The sequence below is a fragment of the Haemaphysalis longicornis genome, unplaced genomic scaffold (assembly GCF_048455015.1).
Source record: "Haemaphysalis longicornis isolate Haplotype H1 unplaced genomic scaffold, Haemaphysalis longicornis Haplotype H1 scaffold_7, whole genome shotgun sequence".
In the NCBI taxonomy this organism is placed as follows: Eukaryota; Metazoa; Arthropoda; class Arachnida; order Ixodida; family Ixodidae; genus Haemaphysalis; species Haemaphysalis longicornis.
Genome location: NW_027526422.1, coordinates 51,335,757 through 51,355,757, shown reverse-complemented (window position 1 = coordinate 51,355,757; position 20,001 = coordinate 51,335,757). Strand labels below are relative to the sequence as shown.

At 50.2% G+C, this 20,001-nt stretch overlaps 1 protein-coding gene and 1 long non-coding RNA gene across 2 annotated transcripts in view; both read left to right on the top strand.

Moving 5' to 3' along the window:
* Positions 1-1,533: 1,533 nt before the first annotated feature.
* Positions 1,534-20,001, top strand: part of LOC144145595 (uncharacterized) — a 75,217-nt gene continuing 56,749 nt past the window's right edge. The window contains exon 1 of the mRNA XM_077677249.1: positions 1,534-1,844. Within this exon, the coding sequence (XP_077533375.1) occupies positions 1,763-1,844 (82 nt within the window). The 5' untranslated portion in view covers positions 1,534-1,762. The remainder of the gene's footprint in view (positions 1,845-20,001) is intronic.
* Positions 3,860-7,049, top strand: LOC144145599 (uncharacterized). The gene is made up of 2 exons (XR_013317531.1): positions 3,860-4,245; positions 5,648-7,049. It is a non-coding gene; the product is annotated as an uncharacterized LOC144145599 (long non-coding RNA).

Below are 20,001 nucleotides of genomic sequence, written 5' to 3'. Positions count from 1 at the left end.
GCCAAGAGAAATGATTGGCACCGGCTTTCGTCGATTTTCTTTAACCTGAGACAATCGATAGATATTGAGCTGGTTTTATATGCTTGTCAGGCGCGCTAAAGAGCTGAAGAAACCTGCCCCGAACTCGCAGCAACCAAGTGATGGCTTTTTTTTTTGCGTGAGGAGCCGGGCCTTCGTACTGCCCCAGCAATTTCTTGAACTGCGTTAGTGGCTTCAAAACCGGCTGCTGAAGAGGCATTGTTTCGCGCTTGCCAATAATGTTTCCCGGCACACAAAAAGGTTGCAGTACTTGCAGTAAAATCCTTTGTGAATATTCGAGAGGACCAGCCACTCAAACTTCTCTAAATGATCCCGTGTGGCATGACGTAGTACATTTTTTTAATCTTTATGAAAAGAAAAAGGAAACGTGGAGCCTTATGGGGGTTTCCAGTGCTCCTGTAGCAATGTTTTCTTTGAGAAATCATGAAGTTGATTGCCGGTATTGTTTTGCTGTTCAGTGCGGGCGACTCAATGGAACCTGTCGGGTCTACACTAACTACTTGCGCATCTGCTGCATGTGGATTACGGGCGGCAGGCCTGTAGTCATCGTGATCTCTGTTCACCGCAAGAAAAAGCTGAACGAGGAATGGGCAAAGTTTACATGCGCCTATTACAAGCCCGAAGCCATGCGCAGAACATGACGTCATTGGCGGCTGAAATGGATGGGTGGATATGAGTATGAAAGGGAAAAGCAAGGGGAGGTGGAACAGGTGTCTTGGGGGGTGGGCGCCTCCCTCGGCATCCGCCACTGCCACAAGCTCGTATCAGCTTTAGCCGTGACATGGCGCATGCGCGCACAGGGTTGGCTAAGAAACTATAAGTGGTTAATGGAAGTGGCACCACAGTACTTGCATTGGCTACAAGATGACGTGAATCGGAGTTGGCTACGAAAAGCCATGTGTCCTGTAAATCGATTGGCAAGGAGACTGGGTATGGCCAACCGACCTTCAGGTTTTAGCAAGCATACGCCAGTTTTAAGCTCGACACGTTCTGTACTTTCCAATCTGTGTTAGCGTGATCACAGTTGCTTTACTCTTCTTCAGTCGGTTATACAGGAGGCTATGAACCAGCGAACGTGGCCGTGGTGGTGGTAACACGCATGTGTTACAGAAAGTACAAAGACGGTATCGGAAGCTTCCCCGAGGAACACTGGAGCAAGAGAAACTTGTTTCCTCCTGCTTGTAGCCACCGACTACGCTACCTTAAAACTATTCAATAACCACAGAAAGGGGAGATGCAACAACGACAAAACCGACAAAACGTTGAGTAGCCACTGCGCTTGGCGCTCATTCCATGGGCGCCGCCATATTGGTTAGCTAAACACGCCGACCGCGCTCCGCCGCGGCTCAATGAATTATCTGTTACTTCCAGGAAAACTTCCAGGAGTGAAGCAAAACTTCATTTAAATTAAAACAGCATTTTTTTAGCGCAAGAACAGCTGTAAACTGCAGTAAGGCACACGGCTACTTGAAGACATGAGCAACTTGAGTTCGAGAGTAGGGGAGGCAGACGACTCCTCCCACTCCGCTGTAAACATCAGAGAGAGATGCAAAAGTGCTGGGTGCAGGCGAACAGTAGCTTTGGGCGAAAGCGCGATGTCGCCGCGGTAGCAGCAGCGTGTTTGTTGCGGCCGGAGGAGTGAGGTAGCTGCGCCTTTGTTTCCGTGTCGTCATGTCCACCCCGTGTGTGTGTAGCGCCTGACTGAGTGATTACCAGCGTGACAATGGAATGCACCGTGCGAAGCATGGCTGATGCCCAGTCCAGCGAAGAACAAGCAGTGGTGCCGGAGGGGCGCGTCGAAAAAGGTCAGACAATAAGCTCTCTTTCAGTCTATCACGCCGGGGAGAGCAGTGTCAACGCTTATCTTATCCGACGCATCAGTCTTGCCCCGCCTTACCCGTGTACACTTGCGCGGATGATTATTCCACTGTTGCTGTTTCTTATCGGTGATTGACAGTGGCGAGCATGTTCGATCATGCCGCTAGCGGCATGGGCACATGTCTTCAGACGTACCATGACGACACCAACATGCATACTTATTCCGTTTTATTTTGCTTTGCAATTAGTCTGCCGCGTTTATTTCGCGCCATTCGCAAAGATGAAGTGCGTACGCGCGGGCGCTTGAACCAAGTCTGCCAGCTGTCTCTCTCATGCGCTTCGGGAGAGAGAGCAGGCGCTTTTAATTTGAATGCGGTGGTCAGTTTCTGACCCATGTCTGGTGGTCTTTAGTCCTTCGGGAGACGAAAAAAAGGGAGGAATGGGGTTGAGAGTGGGGGTCGGGACATGCCGGAACATCGCAAGTCCACCGGCCTGGCATCTGATCGACCGTCGACGGCGCGGACACCGGCTACTGCGACTGCCGCACTGTGCAGGCGGCCGGAGTTTCATTCGTCAACGCGTATAGAGGAAGCGATGTCCTGGGTGTCTTGTCTTCCGTTCAACCACCCATTTTCGCTGTCCTTTTAGCCTACTAGTTGGGGCAGTAGCCGATGAAACTTGCAGAAAGACAGCGCATCCATCAATCATTCAAATAAACAACGCTGTCTCGCGTGTTCTAAGCACTGCTTGGAAAAAAAGGGGCGAAGGACGTTTACTGCAGGTGCGGTACCCTGCGGAGATTGGGGCACCTGCGAGTTGGTGGATGTGTTTCTTACCTCCCCAAGAAACCACGCTATCCGCGTAGTGTGACTCGGACCGGTGCTGCGAGACTCTGGGTGGAGCGAAACTCGTTTTTGGTGTGCGATTTCGAGTCTGACGCGGCCTGCATGTACACGATCCGAAACAACGAGGAAGTGAGCGGTTAGGAATCTTGCTTGCTCAAGAGTATGCGTGATTATAGCTGGGTGTGTGTGCGCAGCGCGAGGCCAGGGAGGCTGCTGACGGGAATACAAATGACACGATATTCTGTTACACGACGCCTCCGCGAGGAAGAGAAACTGAAAAACGTGGGCGCATTTTAGACTGTCGTAGCAGGACCAGACTGTCGTGAGCACGAACAGTTGCACTATACTGGTGTGCTTCCGGTTATTGCGTTTTCCCACCAGTTACATTGCCAAAGCCCGGACTCTGCGTATCTTTTCTACTTTTCAGTAGTTCGGCTAATAGTTTCCCGGATTGTGCGTTGGTTTCGTAGTCCCTTTAAAAAACAGTACGAGGTGATGCGGGTCATGTTGCCCGTGGTAGGACTACGTATGTGCTGGCTTGCCCTGGTTTCGTAAATATTTTCGGGCGTGGACAAATGAGTGTCAGTGGCAAATGTTGTGCGCGTCACTTCTGCAAAACGTAGGAGCCACTCTAAACACAAATGTACCCGCGAAACAATCGGTTCCCGCCAAATCCGAGCATTCTCACTGGAGCAAGACGAAAAGCGCTGATCCGAGACGACCAGAGAAACATAGTAACCCTCCGCGAAGCCCAGAAAATGGGCCCCGGATCGTCCAGTGCAATTTATGAGGCAGACGACGCTCCGTCGCAGCGGCAGCGCGGAGTGCGAGGTCACTGGCACGATTATTCCTGGCTCCGCGACAGACGATGTTTCTGATTGACACGAAAACGAAACACAACACGCTTAAAAAGACATCATGCAGTGCGTCCCATAAGCCCGGGAACCACATGAACTTCAAATTTCATGCTTTGGTCTGTGTTGTGCGAAATGACGCGCGGGTAGTGATTTCTGCTTTGGCTGTGAATGGTTTTGCGGGGGACGTATCCTGTGGTCATTTCGAGAAGCATTTATCAGTGGTGCGTTTAATTTGCCGCGAAATGCAGCTGTCACTGGATATGTATAGTACCCGTAAATGCGTCCGGGCCTTGCTCCATAGAGAAATAAAAAATTAGAAGAGTGGACACACGGGCTTATCGCGGCCGAGTGGCCTGACTCGTGCGCCGTCCGGCAGTCGGCGCAAGTGGTAAAAAACTATATATTTAAAATTAAGCTAACACACAATATTATACTTTTAAAATTTTGTTACACATTAGACTAGACATTTTTATTTGTGTAATGAGTTGAATGGCTGTCAATGTAAATTTTTGTGGCTTCTTTGCGCCAAGCCTGGCCAAGCCGCCAAGCCGCAAGCGCAAGCCGCCATTTGGCTCTTTCGGCAGCGTTTGCACGTGCGTTGCTGCAGCCTCGTGCTAACCTCTGTTGTTGAGAAGGAAACGCCTAGCGCTTTATTTGCGACATCGGTTTTGCATCCTGAACGAAAGGTGAGACTTTCTTTTTTAAAGTGCTGGTGTGGCGTATCATATTTACGTTTCCTTGTACTGCAAACGCTGCAAGCACTGCGTAACCTCAGGGAATCAGGCATGGCTAGTGCTGCGTCTTTAAGATAAGCGCTTTGGAAACGCCACGGAAAGGAGTCAGACACCATTTTTTAGCTGGACGTAATGGTATTTTAGGCTGGTTGTGCCGTTTTATCTAGCGCTGAGGGATGCCAGCGGTACGCGCCCGTCGTCGCACGTACCGCTTACGTGCCGCAAACGACGGCTGTGAGTTGCGGAAGTGGGCGGCCGGCCGTCGGTCCGTAGGCGAAGCAGGCGTTGTGCGCTGTCGCTGCACTGAATTACGTGAGCCGCAGGCTGCGTTGTATTATACTAGCTAGCCATTGCTAGCTTGGCCAACTGTTACTGCTATTATGGCCGTGATGCGCTGCAAAGCCGTCCGGGCTAACGTACACGGCGAAGTAGCCGTATCTGCATTAATTTGGCTTATCTGGGCATAACCAGCAGCCGTACACTCATCGTAAGTTTTACACATGGGTGCATACCAAGCTGCCTGCGTACAAAGCGAACCCGCTCGCCGACGCCGATAACGCGCGCTCGTCGCTTCGCTTTGGCGCGCCAGGTACGGTAAAAACGCGTCTTTCGTCGGCAGATAACAGCTTTGCTCGAGGCGGGGTGAGTGCGCAGTGCATTGAAACCTTCAAATTTGGTCTTCGTTCTACATCGTATATCAATTCCGGTATCGCAGGCATTGCATACAACTGTTCCACACTTGCCGTTTTTTCAAGCCTTTGCTCTCTTTTCTCTGGTCATATTTTGGCTAGTTTCATTAAACACGTATTGCGCAGATTGCACCTATTCAGTCGGAACTGTGTGTTTCTTGTCATATCTTTTTAAGGCATGGCCTTTGGCGGTCAGTAGTACTCAGTACGACGCTCACTGCTGCTTGCCATGGTGGCCACACAGCGCCCAAATATACTTTCGCCAGGTGCCCGTTCTCGGGATTCGTTTCTTGCGCGAGCCCGTGGGGCAACAGGTTTGTTTAACGTTCAGCTCGCTCTCGCTCTTCGTCCTGATTTTACAAAAAAAGACAAAGGGATTCAGGTTATGTGAGCAGCGTTATCATTCTTGTTAACCCAAACAATAGGTGAATTGCATTAAGAATGTGCCTAACCAATGTTGCGAAATTACAAAGACCCATATTTTAAGTGTTGCTAATAGCTTGACCGCATGATTGCTGAATAGAATAAGAGAACTTGTGTTTTAAATAGGTGGCATGCACTGGAGGCAATACTTGAATACTAGTTGCAGTGAAATTTGCAGACTATTCGCATATCATCTGTCATTGCAAGCAGTTCATGTACTATATCACCTATCCCCTGTGCAGGTCTACAGGTGCCCTCAAGACAGAGCCAACCAGCCAGCTGCATTCGTCATACCAAACATGGTGCAAGCACTTCATGAATCGTGCCCTCACAGGACTCACAAAAGTGGCCGTGCCAACTGTTCTCCCAGAGTTATTCAGTTGTATGGATGACTGCCTGCAATGCTTCTTGCTACCTTATTGATGCTTCTGATGGATACCGCAACTGTATTCCATCTATTGAACCTTGCCATTAGCACCTAAAATCTAACGCAAGTCTCGGTACTCAATAAGGCGTGACCACTGAAAAGACTATCGTTGACTCAAGGAACAAACGGTTTTTTATCACTGACATGCCTCATATCCTTAAAACCACTAACAACAGCGTATGCAGTCTCCAAACTCCACTCGCAAGTTATTGTTGCTGCTAGTAGTAATATTGTGAAAACAGTACATTCACAAAAACCCTTTTACATTATGAAGACTGCCAGGGTCAGAGGTATGCTAAATGTCGTTTGTCACCATACGTGCTGCCTGTTGTCGGACTGGCCTAGATGAAGAGAACCATGTTGGAACCTACGTTGTCAAATGCTTATGGGATTCTGTAATGTGCCACCATATTGTCTCATACACGAGAAGCATATACTGCTTCCCTGTTTCTTATATTAGACTGTTCGTATTGACAGCGGAAGGCATGAATTTGTGTGCCTTAATCGAGCCTGGAACCTGTCGGTTGACTACGTGCACGTACCTAAAATATCCCCGCCTGGTCCTTTGCCTTTACTGGGAAGGCAACGCTTTTGGAAGGTAACCCGGCTTCTTGGGAAAATGCACCCTTGCAAGGAACCAATAGGAAGGTGATTTTTTTTCCTCTTAACCTTTTGCGTGTGCATCTCCTCATAAATGGGATTTCTGTTCTATTACTGCTACTGATTTGAAGTTGCCCCGAGGCAATAGATCTCATTAGCGTACATCAAATAAGCGAGGCCATCAAAGCCAAAGTTTTTACCTTCTTTCACATCCTAACCGGAGAAATTGCCAGACTAAGAAAATTATCTGCGGAGATAGTGGTTGTAAACAGTTACAAGTATCCGAGTGTCTAGATTATGTTATGGTTGATATTTTTGTACGACTGCAACAGCGCACAGAGTCTGAGGGTGTCGTAGATACAAGTAAACCTGTGGATGGCTGAGTTTCTGGGTTTTCTGCATTTTCAATTACCGTGGAGAAAAAATCCTTTGTGTGGTTGTGATACCTTTACTTGTGCATTTTTTTTTTCATTCCTGGAAACGTATTTTCCTCTCACTACTGTGTATTGTCTCTGTTGTGTATTACTCACTGTTTATTATTATATGTGTGTTGCAAAGAATGATGACAATTTGAACTTGTTCCGTTTAGTGCCATGCAATAAATATTTCTTCATTTATGGTGTGTCTTTTTTATGTGGCTCGGCAACATGTGAACACGCGACACAATTCTTAACCAAGTGTGAGTGGTACTGTAAATTGCAATTTCACGTTTTCAGAAAAATGTTTTTTTTTTTGTAAAAGCATACGGGCACTAAGCCTGAGAATGATATATTCAAATAAACACTAATTATTGCATGAAAGCGTCCGAATACCGTACCGATGCCCGTCGCTGTGAGCAGCGCTTTCCAGTCCTTCAAACTACCCGCCAAAATCGGTGTCCGCGAAACCGAAACCGAAAGTGAACGTACGAAAGTATGGTTAGTAGTTTGGCTCTCCGTCCGCTCGGTGCGCTACACTACAGTACAGTCATTCGGCCGCAGGGCTCTATGGGAGTGTCCACTCTTACCAGTATTTCTTTCTCTATGCTTGCTCGTTCTTCGATTATCGGTGGGGACGCACAAGCACCGTGGGAGGCAACAAAAATCAGGAGCGAAAGGTCTGTTTGGCTTGGATTGGATTCAGCACTCACAGACGGGCCAAGAGCAAGCGCCGGCGAAGCAGCCTCGCTTACTCGCGTGGTACCACAGCGGCGACGTCTCTCCGCAGCGGATCCCGTGGCGTGGTGTCACACTTGCCGCATTTGCGCTCCTGTGACTCAAGGTCGTTGCGACGAGATGAATCACCTTGCGAGACTTGGCGAGTGGAGCTTTCGCTGCGAAAGTGTCTGCTGGTTCGACGACGCTGCGGAATGCTGGCAGATGCACGGTCGCCTGAAGTGCAACGATTGTTGTGCGCTGCACGCGTGGTCCTGTGCTCTTCCTTGGTGTAACGTGCTGTACGCGCCTGGTGACGTCGTTGTTTTACCGGTTTAACCCCTATCCATTGTTAATGCAAATCTACGAATACATGCGAGCAGTTTCTTCTCTAGCCTCGTTCTCCTCAGGAATGGTCGCAGTAGCGCACAACTGGGGCTGTTTTCTAGCTGAAGTTCCCGTTTGCGGTGGTTGTATGTACTTTCGTGATGAATAACACAGAAGCGTCCAAGTCTCACAAAAAAAGTGAAAGAGAGAGAGAGTTTATGGCGTGTAAATTCTGGGATTGATAAAACAGCCACCCCAACTGCTTCACGGCGTGAAAGCTCGAACAAGGTATTTTTTCCCCGGTGGATATCAGCATCCTGTCAGCTCGACGTACACAGTGTAGCGCCCACTTGACTCACTGGCAGCCAGCCGGCTTGCTCGGCCCTCCGGACGAGCAGTTTATTATTCCATCGCGAAGCAGCCACGGAGGAGGCCGCTAGGCCGGCACAGTTCAGTCCCCGCACGCTGCTGGTGTGTGGTGGAGGGTGTTATATTCGGCGTGTGGTTCTTGTTTAGCTGCTCGGTTGCCCCCGGCGCTCTCGGGCGTGACGCCCGGCAGACGACCGGCAGCAGCTGTCCCAAGAACCCCCCCCCCCCCCCCCCCCCCCCCACTTTTCGCGCTCCGAGAGTCATCTGGGGCTCCTGCTAGACACGTGTGTCGGCGGCGGCGAGCACTGTGTGCGTGGTCTGGCCACTCGGGATTCTTGGTAGCGGTGCGGCCGCGTCGTTGAGAAGCTCGTGAGTCGTGCGTGAAAAGGGTTGAGAAGGGCGGGCTGTTGGCGGTGATAAGTGCGAAGTGTCTTTTTTCTTGTTGTTCGACAGTTGCGTATTTGCTGCGAAAACGGCTGCACAGCGATCTGAATAAACGCAAACACTCGGGAGAAAAAAAAATTCAGGGAAACTTGCACTCACGCGCAAGCCTTGAATGGCGAAGCTGCTGCAACTGAGCATTGCCGGACGCACAGTTGAGTTTCATCAGTATCATTCTTGATTTGCGTAGTTTCGGTGCTAGTAATCATGGTCATATGCATGGAAGAGGTCGTCGCCTTCTTCGCGGCACGTGGTGGATGCAAAGTCATCCTCAGCATTGTAGACTTCCACCAGCTCAACTGGCGAAGCTCGCAGCAAGTTGCCCAAGGCTTGAACTATAGCGAAGCTGCAGGATTTCTTTCTACGTGAGCACTGAAAAACACGTCACCACGCATTTGTACAAGTTTGGAAATTGTTTATTGTTTGTTCCGTCGCCCCTTTGCACTGTGCTAGTGGTAGTCATCGTCATATGCATCGATATCGTCGTGTTCCTCATGCGCGGTAGCGGTTGGCGACAGCGCTGGAGGGATTTTTTTTTTTTTCTGAAGCCACTGTGCGAGCCGTGGACTCGGCGGTGGTCGCAGGGCGCGCGCTCACGAGCACTCCGCATCTTCTTGGTATTCTTTTTCCTGCAGCGGCGAACGTACGGCTTGTACAACAGCTCCGCTGTACAAATATCGTTTCGAGCAGCTCCAAGCGCAACGAAAAAAAAAATGTCCCTACGGGTGGCGCGCGAGCAACGGGAACTCATTGGCGGAAGAGTGCGCGAAAGCTGACGACTAAATACAAAATTACCGGGGCAAACAGCCAATCCGGAGCATTTAAACAGAACGTGAAGGGAACAGAGGCACTCTGAGGCAAAGGTGGGGCGGGTGGAAACAAAGGAATCATAGGGAATCTATAGAGCAGGCACACAAAAGATCGGGAGAGAGAGAACTTCAACGATAACAATAAAAGCAGTGCGTTGCTCTTTGAGGCTCGGGCTAGCTGCTTGAGAACTAGAATTTACATGAGCACATATTCGCCCCAGGATGAGGCGTGTGTGGGCTGTGGGAGGTATAAAGAGACAATCGACTACATAGTAATAGAATGCCGAAAGGGGAACGTCCTGCTTCCTGGGCCCCGGGGTTTCACCGTTGAGGGCGATTAGAACCAAAGAAAAAAAATTGGAAAAAAGGCAGGGAAGAGGTCGATCAAGGGACACCACAGCGAGAGATAGCGGTAGGGCAAACCTAAAGGTATATACATACGAGTTGGAGGCTAATTAAATAAACAACAACTGCGTCGGTGCTCACACCGGCGCTCCTCCATCACATGTACCCCGACGATTATCCCAGCGCACAGTGCGACATCTGCAAACAAGGTACGGCCAATCGCTGGCACATCCTATGGGACTGTGCAGCCATACAAGACGGCGTCAGCTTCACAGAATACCCCGCAGATCTCCAAATCGCCATCGCATCAACCAACAAGTCGGATCAAGAGTGGGCCATCCAGCAGGTTCTCAAGGCGCTCGAAAGGCACGGACTCCGCAAAGGGGTCCCTGTCGAGTAGGGCTGCCCAAGAGGATGCAACGCACGGCCACGTTGAGGTCGGCCCGTTAACCGGGCTTTACCTACTGCAGGATTTACCCAATAAAGTCCTTTCCATCCATCCATCCATAGGCGAGACGGTGCACACCGTCAACCCAATTCAAAGGAGAAATCATTGATCATCATCGAGGGAAAGTTAAATAGTGTTGTCAGTCGCCGATTCGCTGAGCACATTCGTCGAAGGTCCACCTCTTCGCCGAAGAGGGTCGACGACGATCAAACCGTACCCACAAGTATTGTCTCGGCGGAAGACTGAGTGTCGGGGAGCATTCTCATTCCTTATTGTGTTCATGGTTGATCAGGAAAAAAAGAAACATTCCATCGCAGATACCCAAAACTGTATGCATTCTGACACCCACCTATTTTCGTATGCATCTGATGACGTCATGGTTTACTTGCGCATTGTAGCGCCAGGCGCGTGATTGCGCCCTAGTCCACGCACTTCCGGTTTTTCATCGATGCCACTTCCGGCTTTACGCGGGATTTTACACTTATTCCTAAACAGAGGAGGCGGCGCCGTGAACTGGACAGCCGCGCGCGCTTACGCACTCAAAATTCGCCATACTTTCTTGCTTATCGAGCAATCGTCGTGCTCGCAAGGAATTGTTTCAAACGATATAACAATGAGGCCGCCGCCGGAGCATTTAAATCCCCTTGTTGCATGTTCTGGGCACGTGGAGTTCTTGGCAAAGTAGCTTTGTTCTTCGCAGACGACCCGCATAGAAATTGCACATTTGCATACTTCGTGCTCCTCGAACGGCATCGAAATTGGGGAGCAGCTGGCCTTCTCGGATGACGACCAAATCGAAGTTTTCCATTTGGAGCAGTATAAAGTTTCCTTCGTGGACCGGCGTAGAAGGGAACATCGAGCGTGAGGGGGCCCAATAATGATATTTTGCCGCTGCCCCATGAAGTTCTAATGAGAACTTAGAGAACTCAAATTACCGTACCTACACTCTTTAAAAAAAGGTCGTGGCACTTACCAACAGAACACAAACCAGGTACTTGTCCCAGTATAGACTACGGTAGGTACTTAGTGCCTTTACTATGAACTGGTCATGCAAAGGCCAGTAAAGAGCTACGCGTGGCAATGTGTATCTGCTGAGCGCTTATAGCCAGCAGCGGAAAGTCCTCGAATAGAGTCGGTGGGCTTGTCGTCAAAATATTTTAGCGATAACTTTACAATTATGCATTTAAATGCGAGCATATACAAGTCAGCATGTAAATTTGCAAAAAAACTTTTTAATCGTGATTCGGAGTGGAAAAAAGTGCTGTAGTTATTGTGTTCAGTATTTCATAGAATTTTGTACTATCAGTGAATGTTAGTATCTAAGAAGCTGCAGTTACTAAGTGCACGGTCTAGACTAATAACGGTTCCGCACTTATAGTGGCAGGACCTAAGTACCGTTCTGGGGTGTAGTAAAGTTCGTAAGGAGTGAGTAAATACAGCCGTTACTACCTTTTATTGCAATGCTCTCTGCGATTCGAAAGCTGGCAGCCCCACACAGCAGTCTGGACCACATCGTATTTCCAGGGGGGCATTGGCCCGCTGCACAGAGACGTGTCGCGCCTTCTACTAAGCTTCCTTCAGGAGACGGAACTGGCAAACACGTGGTGAAAGGACCCTAACATTGACTAATTAGGAGGAGCTTGGACGGAGCGATTGGCGGCATATCCGGCCAGGCTAATACCGCCTGATCCCACACAACAACAACCACCACCACCTTTTACAAACTTTTTTGTTAAGAGTGTACAATTACAATCTACCACAAAAAGAAAAATCGTGGCGCAAACTAGACGTGGACGAAGACAAGATAAGACGTAAACAGGCGCCAGCTTCTAACTGTTGGAAGTATCTCGTCTTCTTCGTCCACGTCTGGTTTGCGCCACGACTTCTTCTTTCTTTAAGTATGTACCAACTAGCTGAGCAACAAGTTTTGTTATACCACAATAAAATTAGCCCAGATTCACTGACTTCATAGCTTCACAGAACTTCTCAAAGTTTAATGAAAATTTCGTTACTTTTGAACTTGGAACACGGCCGCGAAGGAACCGCTGGCTTTTTTTGTTTGTTTGTTGACGGCGTATTTATTTATTTGTATCGCAAAAATCGAGCGACCATGTGTTTTTAATTAAAAGAACAATGCAAATATCGCTTGGGTATTGATGTCTTGTCTCAAATACACTTAGTGTTTTGTTTTTGCTCAACAATGTTGACCAGTGTAAACATCACCACCGGATTTTGTAGTTTAGAAAAGATTTGCCAACGCCTCCTCGTTGGCTTTGCCTATACAAGCGCGTTTCGTTCAAGCATTCTCCGAACTTGCTGCATGTGTGCTTGGAGTTTGCTCTCCCCTCGCTATCTCCATCCGCATCGCTGCGACCGCGTTACCCCGTTTCGTTCCACGGAAGCCTCGGCTAAGAACAGCTTCGCTGTTAAAATTTGTCAGAGGATAGAAAGTGCGTTTACTTCACCTTGCATTTAGTGTGACAGCGAGCCAGGAAGTGGGCGTTTCGCTCCACCTTCCTGTGTGCGTGTGTGTTACCGCCATCTGCTTTGGCGAGAGGTAGAGAAGGGTTAATTAAAAAGAAGGGAAGGAGTGTTTTTAACTTTTAAGGAGAACAGACCAATCCAGCGAGGCTTCCAATTTTCCTTTTTAGATCATGCTATGTATGCGGGTACGTCCACGATAACTTCTGTCGTTCGAAGTAAAATCCCAGACAATCCGTAACTCTGTCAGAGTCACGTGTCATTGACCGCGAAAATCGGTCTTGTTTGGATAATCCGGAACTCTGAAACCTGCTTGATACGGATATAGTATTCCGTTCTTGGCCGGCCTGTAGCTGAATAACGACGCTGTTCCGCTGCGCGTACTTAGCGTGGTCAGGAATCGACTAGTCCAAGGTCGTTCGAAATGAGTTACCGGACAATTCGCAAATTCCTCGTGGTCGCGTTTCAGTCATTCACTGCGAAAATTGTTGTTTTCAGATAACTTGTTAGCGTAGCAGCACTGGAGATAGAGCAGAGCCGCGAGCGGGCGTCGCTGAATGGGCGGCCGCCCGGGGGACACGCAAGGTGCAACTACGCGACGACCAGCTTGTTCCCGCGGCGGCGGCCTTGGCTCGTCGACCAGCTGGCCTGGCCAAATGGCCGAGCGACCTTGCCCGTGGGAGGCTGCTGCGCTTCGCCCTGCTCTGCCGCGGGCGTGGCTTCCTTAGCGCCGCATGTCGACGTGGCCGGCGTTGCTGTTGGCTCATTCAAGGCTGTAAAGATGCAGATAGAGCAGCTGGACGTCTGTGACCTGCCGCCGAAAGCTTTGCACTTCGGGACCACATACCGTATTTTCGCGATTCTAAGCACCCTCCCCTACTTTCGGGAAGAAAAGTTTGGAAAAAAAAGTTTGCATGTGAATCTAAGTGCCCCCTGTTTTAAGCAACCATCGCAACATAGATTTCAGACGCGTGGAAGCGGGCCCGAGTTGACGTTGTGGCCAAGTAATTTACGAAGTTTTTATTACAGACAACTTAACGGAACAGAAGAAGACCTGCTTGGGGATACTGGGAGCTGCGGCCAAGCTGCACAACGGTCTCAAATGGTAGGGGGGGAGGGGGGGGGGGGGGGGGGGACTGAGTAACCGTCGTAAACGAGGTTTAGGGTTTATGTCGGAAACCTACTTTTCTTTTCAATGTTTGCCACATGAAACATTATTCTTGCGAGTCTAAGCATCCCCCTCACTTTGGACAACGTGATCGTAAAAAAAAAATAAGTGCTTAGAATCGAGTAAATCTATTTCAACACGAAAAAGCGATGTACTACTTCCCCTGTGCCTTCCTCGACATTATTGACTCCAGGCTTTTCTTGCTACTTACATACTGTGTGTGCGTGTGTGTGTTGTTTCATGTAACGCGTTTAAGGCAGTGTATGCACACAGTGTCCCGCAGCATCGTAGGAAAGAAATGTTCATATTGATACGAGCGTATCCATATCGCACCGGCCCCGCGCAAGTCACATGACACATTAATTACTCCGTCCGCCCTTATACCTGTGCAGATTCGCAACATGATCTCGTCGCGCCAAATTGATGCGAGGGAAATTACTCTTGTGGGAGAACTCAAATGTACACGTATATCGAAGAAACGCCTCGTCTGCTTTATGTGTCGAGCGCGCTGTGTCACCACTGCTCTACTTCCGCTTCCGGCAAAACCGGTACCCTCTCCTCCGGGTCTTATCCGCCAATTTGCGCCGGCCCGCCCTTTATTTATAGCTACAGCGGTAATGCGTGCACGGTGGCGGTCAATGCGCGTATACGCGTTGATGTTGCCTTCGGTAGTATAGGCGGCCGGCTACCCTTGTCTCGCCGTGCTTTGGGCCGCCCCGAGGGAATAGCGCCCGTGCTTGCTGCTGCTGCTGCTGCTAGCAGGAACCGCGTGACCGGATTTTCCCCGTCGTGACCACCGATCGGCGGCCGAAGCGGCGCCGAGCACGCGACGACGCCGACGGGTTATTGCCGATGCCTGCGTGCCATCAAACCATCGTCGCGTATACATACCTGCTCCGTCGTAGGCAGGGACATCCGGGGCTTTAATGTGGGAAGCATAATCCAATCCAGATTTTGGGAGCGACACACATACTGCAGGCGCATGGGCAAGCGGACGGAGGGAGGAATAAACAAACAGATGGACAGATCTGTCTGTGCGCGCGCGCGCACGCACGCACACTGCATTTTCATGATTTAAGCTCCTTTCTTTTTTTGAACCCGTAATGGTTCCAGTGGGGGCTTAGTTCGTAGGTTCGAAGCAAATGTGTCTTTAATTGTGCACAGTTCGAAATTAATGTTTTGTTTTCTTTTTTTCGAGGGGGAGCGAGGTTGCTTAGAGCCGAGAAAATGCGGTATGTACACATTATTGACATATTATGTAAGGGGGAATCACGGGAAAACGGACATGTGCCACCGCAGCACGGTAGTCTGCACATGCCTATTATGGTTGCTGCTTTCCCACGGTTCGCTGCGCCGCTGACTCTGCGGTCGTACCTACCCCAAACTTGTTGCGTCGCATAGCACGCGGCACCTGTCTGCCGCCCGTAAACCGCTGAGTTGGTATTTTTGCCGCGCACACCGCTTTTGGAATGCGGTCCTGAAGCCCAATCGGAAGGGACGGCCCAAGAATCTTTGCTTCTTGGTTACTGCTTACAATCACCCATGCTGTATATACTCGGACAACAGCTTCCGGAGGTTCACGTATACATGCCCGGTAGCTCCAGCCGTCGTGTAGTAGCACCGGCTACCTGCGACCCGTCCGTCTGTCCGTCCGTAAACCGATAGCTTCTCGTCACTGGCGGCCATTCGTCTGTGTGGACGTGCATGTATAATGTGCCGACAGGAGCGTGTATTTGTGATGTCGCCGTCCGTAGAGAAATCTACAAGTCCTGCCGAATTCCGCCTCTTGAAGTTTAAAACGTCCATAGCTTGAACTCAAAACCGACAAGTATGCCCGGTCACCGAATGCTCGTGGTAGAGTCGTTATTATTTCAATTCCACGAGCAAGAAAGCTTCCAAATTCGCAAAAACGTATTTTTCTTGTCCCGTGAGCGATAAGACAGGCATGTCGGCAAAAAAATTGCGCCGTCGATCCGCGGAAGCAGAGCGGGAGAACAGAGAACGATAGATCACGTGGAGAGAGGGGGACGTCAGCCGAGCCGGCGCTCCGTTCGCATCACTGCCGACCTCGCTGCTAGGGCCCGGTCGCGTCAAGTCGAAGTGGTGACGGGGCGCGTCCGTCGCACAGCGTCTCGAACCGTTCCGCTAGTGCTTGTACGCGTTGTCAACTGGAGCGTGCGGCGAGTGCAGGGCTGAATAGGGGGGCAGTGAAGATGGATTATGAATGACGGCGACGAAATGCCGACACCGGTGGACGGCAAAAGGAGCTAAATGCAGCCAATCATGCCCAGCTTTCTCGCTCAAAATTCCGTCCTCTCAGGAACCTAGCAAAACCACTTCAGGAAAGTGATATTTGGCATAAAGCAAGAAGTCAACGTGGAGATGACAACTGTAAAGAAGTTTCCAGGATTCTGAACAGGTATTGTGCAATTCGTTGTCAAATCTTACTCCCCATGCATTTGTTTGTATGGGATAGTTTCCATGGCTCTGGAACTTAGTCAGGCAACGTGCAATACTTGAAAGTGTGCACAAAGCAAGTTTTCAGCCCAAATATTAACTGCGCGAAGATACTTTACATTTCGCTAAATAACTACAGAGTAATCACTGTTGAAAGTACTGCCATGAGCGGGGAAGCTGCACATGCGGTTGTGCTAAAGCGAGAAAACCTTATCTTGGGGATGGTTAGAACGCAAAGGACGGTTGGCCCGGTGGGCGAGGGGCGCGCGAGAAACGCCGTGTTGCGGACTTTACCCAAAGACGCGCGCATCGGGCGGAGCCTTGTGTTCGCGAGGGAGAGGGATTAGGAGACCACGCATTGTTAGGTCCACCACTAAATTTCCCCCTCCACATCCATTCAATTTCTCTTTCTTTCTTTCTTTCTTTCTTTCTTTCTTTCTTTCTTTTTTTAGTGGCGCATACGCCATTAAACTGGAGCCACCTACACAAAGTGGGTGCACGGCGATGTACACACTGTTGCGTCTTGTAGCGACCGCAGTCTGCTGGTAGCGGGGCCGGTCGCCGTCGCTCCGTCGAGCCAGGACTAGGGGAGAGCTTAGAGCAAACTCAACGGGTTCATTTACATTTTTACAGTGAGTTGTCGAGATGAAGACAGAAGACAGCTGACGGTAAAAATATAAATAAACCCGTTGAGTTTGCTCTAAGCTCTCCCCTAGTCCTGGCTCGACGGAGCGACGGCGACCGGCCCCGCTACCAGCAGACTGCGGTCGCTACAAGACGCAACAACTGGTGGCAGCGGTGGGATGGTCGACCGGCGGGCGACTGACCCGCGCAAACATGGCGCCAGTGAGTCATAACAACACGTCGAGAAAATAACACATCCTGTATAATAAAATGAAGTTGTCCTTTTGGAACAGTATGTGAAAAACGTTCTTCTGCAGACATGTGTTGGCCATTTAGAAAAACTACCAATACTTTCTAACAGCGAAGCTGTTTAGCAAATCGTTATTTTTCGTGTCCGTAGTTAAAAATACAAAGAAGTTGCTGAGCGCGCGCACGTGAGCGCGGACCTCGCGGCGACCGCCCAGCGTTCCCTGCGCACGTTTGCCAAGTCAAGCTGAGCACGAGGTCGCGGGTTCGATTCCCGGCCGCGGCGGCCGCTTTTCTGATGGAGGCGAAAAGCTAAAACGCCCGTGTGTACGAGATTTCAGCGCACGTTAAAGATCCCCAGGTGGTCAAAATTAATCCGGAGCCCTCGACTACGGCGCGCCTCATCGCCTGCGTTGCGTCGGCGCGTTAAACACCACAATCAATCAATCAACCAATCAATCAATCAATCAATCAATCGATTTGCCAAGCCAAGCATACCCACTTAGGGAGATTGGCCAAGATTGGTCAGAAAGAAAGACAAAAGACTCCAGCGTTCGCCGTAATTGTGGCAACACTTTCTCGTCGGAACGAGAAAGACGCGTCATAGCTTACGCCTCTCCTAGGCGATGTCCAATGATTTCACTGAGAAAAAAAAAAAAAGAAAGATGCTCACACTTATGCAACAATAGAGTAAAGGTCGTTGCGGCAGCGAAGGCGAGGCAAATCGGCTGCAACCGTGCACTTTAACCGCCGTGATGGTCGTGAAGGTTGCGTACAACCTCGTTACCTTCAAGTCTTACGCGTTAGTGTGAGCTTCCTTTATTTTTTATCCTGAAATAATTCCCCGATCGCAGACGCTAAAGTAATAGTAAGACCGAGCTGCTTTTGAAGACAACTGACGCGGCGAGGGTGTGAATCGCCAGAACGTCTGGCCTTCCTAAAGAACTGTCGACGAAACAAGGAGCCGCGGTGTCTGTAGTTGTTTATGGGCCCGGTAATGTTCTCTCTGTACGAGACCGAAAATGGCGAGTGAGGCGGCATTCGTTATGTCGAAACCGGCCTTGCTAAATGTCCTGCGCTGGGCGACTTGAAATTTACGTTGTGTGGTGTATAGTTTTACTGTGTATTACTATTTTTGTTTCAGTATTTTTTTTCTTTTTCTCAGCGCCGAAATGCCCGCGCCTGCCTTGCGCGAGATGGTGCCGCCTGAGCGGGTGAAGCGTGGCCATTCGGATATGGCTCTCTCCTTGCTCATCTGCGTGGGTCATTTGGAGGTGCCGCTGCCGTGCAGAAAACGACCCATTACGAATGCGCAAGTTGCGACAAACAAGCAGGCGTAGCTGGGCTGTGCCTTGTTCTTGACAATGGCTCGCGCCGGACGACGTTGCGCCCCATGCAAGGGAACGAAACGCCGAGGCGAACTGACTCGCAAAGCGCCAGGCGAGACTGGCTTGCTTTTCTTGAGCAGTTCCTGCCGGCCGTCCACTTCAGCGAGATCAGTCTGCTCGCAGTGGATAGTTGTACGCAAGAGGTTCTCTGTGTCGGCGCGTTGTGCTCGGTGGTTCTGGCGTCGTGTCGCAGAAATCGATTATGGTTGTGCTCCCGGATGCGGCGACATTTTACAGCGGTAGCTGTTACGTGCGAGATGGCGGGGGAAGGAGGAGGAGCAAACTTTAATAACAGTGAAGTCGAGCGGGATCGTGGGCGGGGTCCTACCGCGGGTGAGTGTCGCCGCAGTACGCGAGCCGTTGCCTGCCGCGGCAACGTCTTAGTGACGACAGAGCAGGCAGGGTGCCTCGAAGCTCTCATAGGGAGTGCGCGACGAGCTAACCTTGCAGAGGCAGGCAGGAGCAGTCTTTTTCTCCTTTTTGTCGTCGGACTGCAACCGTGTGGTCATCGCCAACCGTGTGGCATTTGCGCAGTGCACCTTGTCGTTTTGACCCCGAATGAAGGCACTAAGGACGCATCTCGAAGTTCGTCGCGCCACCAGCTATATGGATGCCACGTGCGCCCTCCTGAAAGTGGATGTTTTGTTTTCATGAGGCCGAAATCGTCATCACCATCATCAGCCCGCTTGTGAATACACTGCAGTACGAAGGCCTCCGCCTTGGTCTTCGGCAGCCTTTCCTGCCTTGCATTGCCCTAGTTCATTATTTCCTCCCTCCGTCGAGTTAATGATCTTCTAGCACTATTGCACTGGTGGTCCAATGGTTACCACCAGGGCAACAAAATGACCTCACTACATGGCCAGTTCTTTTTGTGTGACGATTTTCACTTCTTTCACCATTTGAGCTTCGATGTCTTCCATCCGGATTGTTCCCATGCTCGCTCCCTACCCTAAGCGTTGCTCCTATCGTCCTTTCCACTGTTCGTTGACCTGTCCTAAAGATGCCCGTTAAGAAGCACAAGCGTCCGCACTTACGCTGCTCTATGCGAATCCCTCACGCTCGTGGCAGAGCTGTGGCTGTCTTTCGGCTGCAGCCAACAAAGAGGCGCGTCCGCGAATGATCGGTTAACCTAAAAAGAATCGCTGGTGGTTTAAACTTACCCGTAGGACTTCACAATGGTGGTGATTATTCTTTATTTTGAAGCAGGGTGACTCTGGTCATGTCAGGGTTGGGGAAAGCCGGTAAGGGATGTGGGGACATCTATACATTCTCGTATCCGTCCCCGCGTGCTATTTGCAAAAGTCCACAGGAACATGACAGTCTCCGTTTTGTG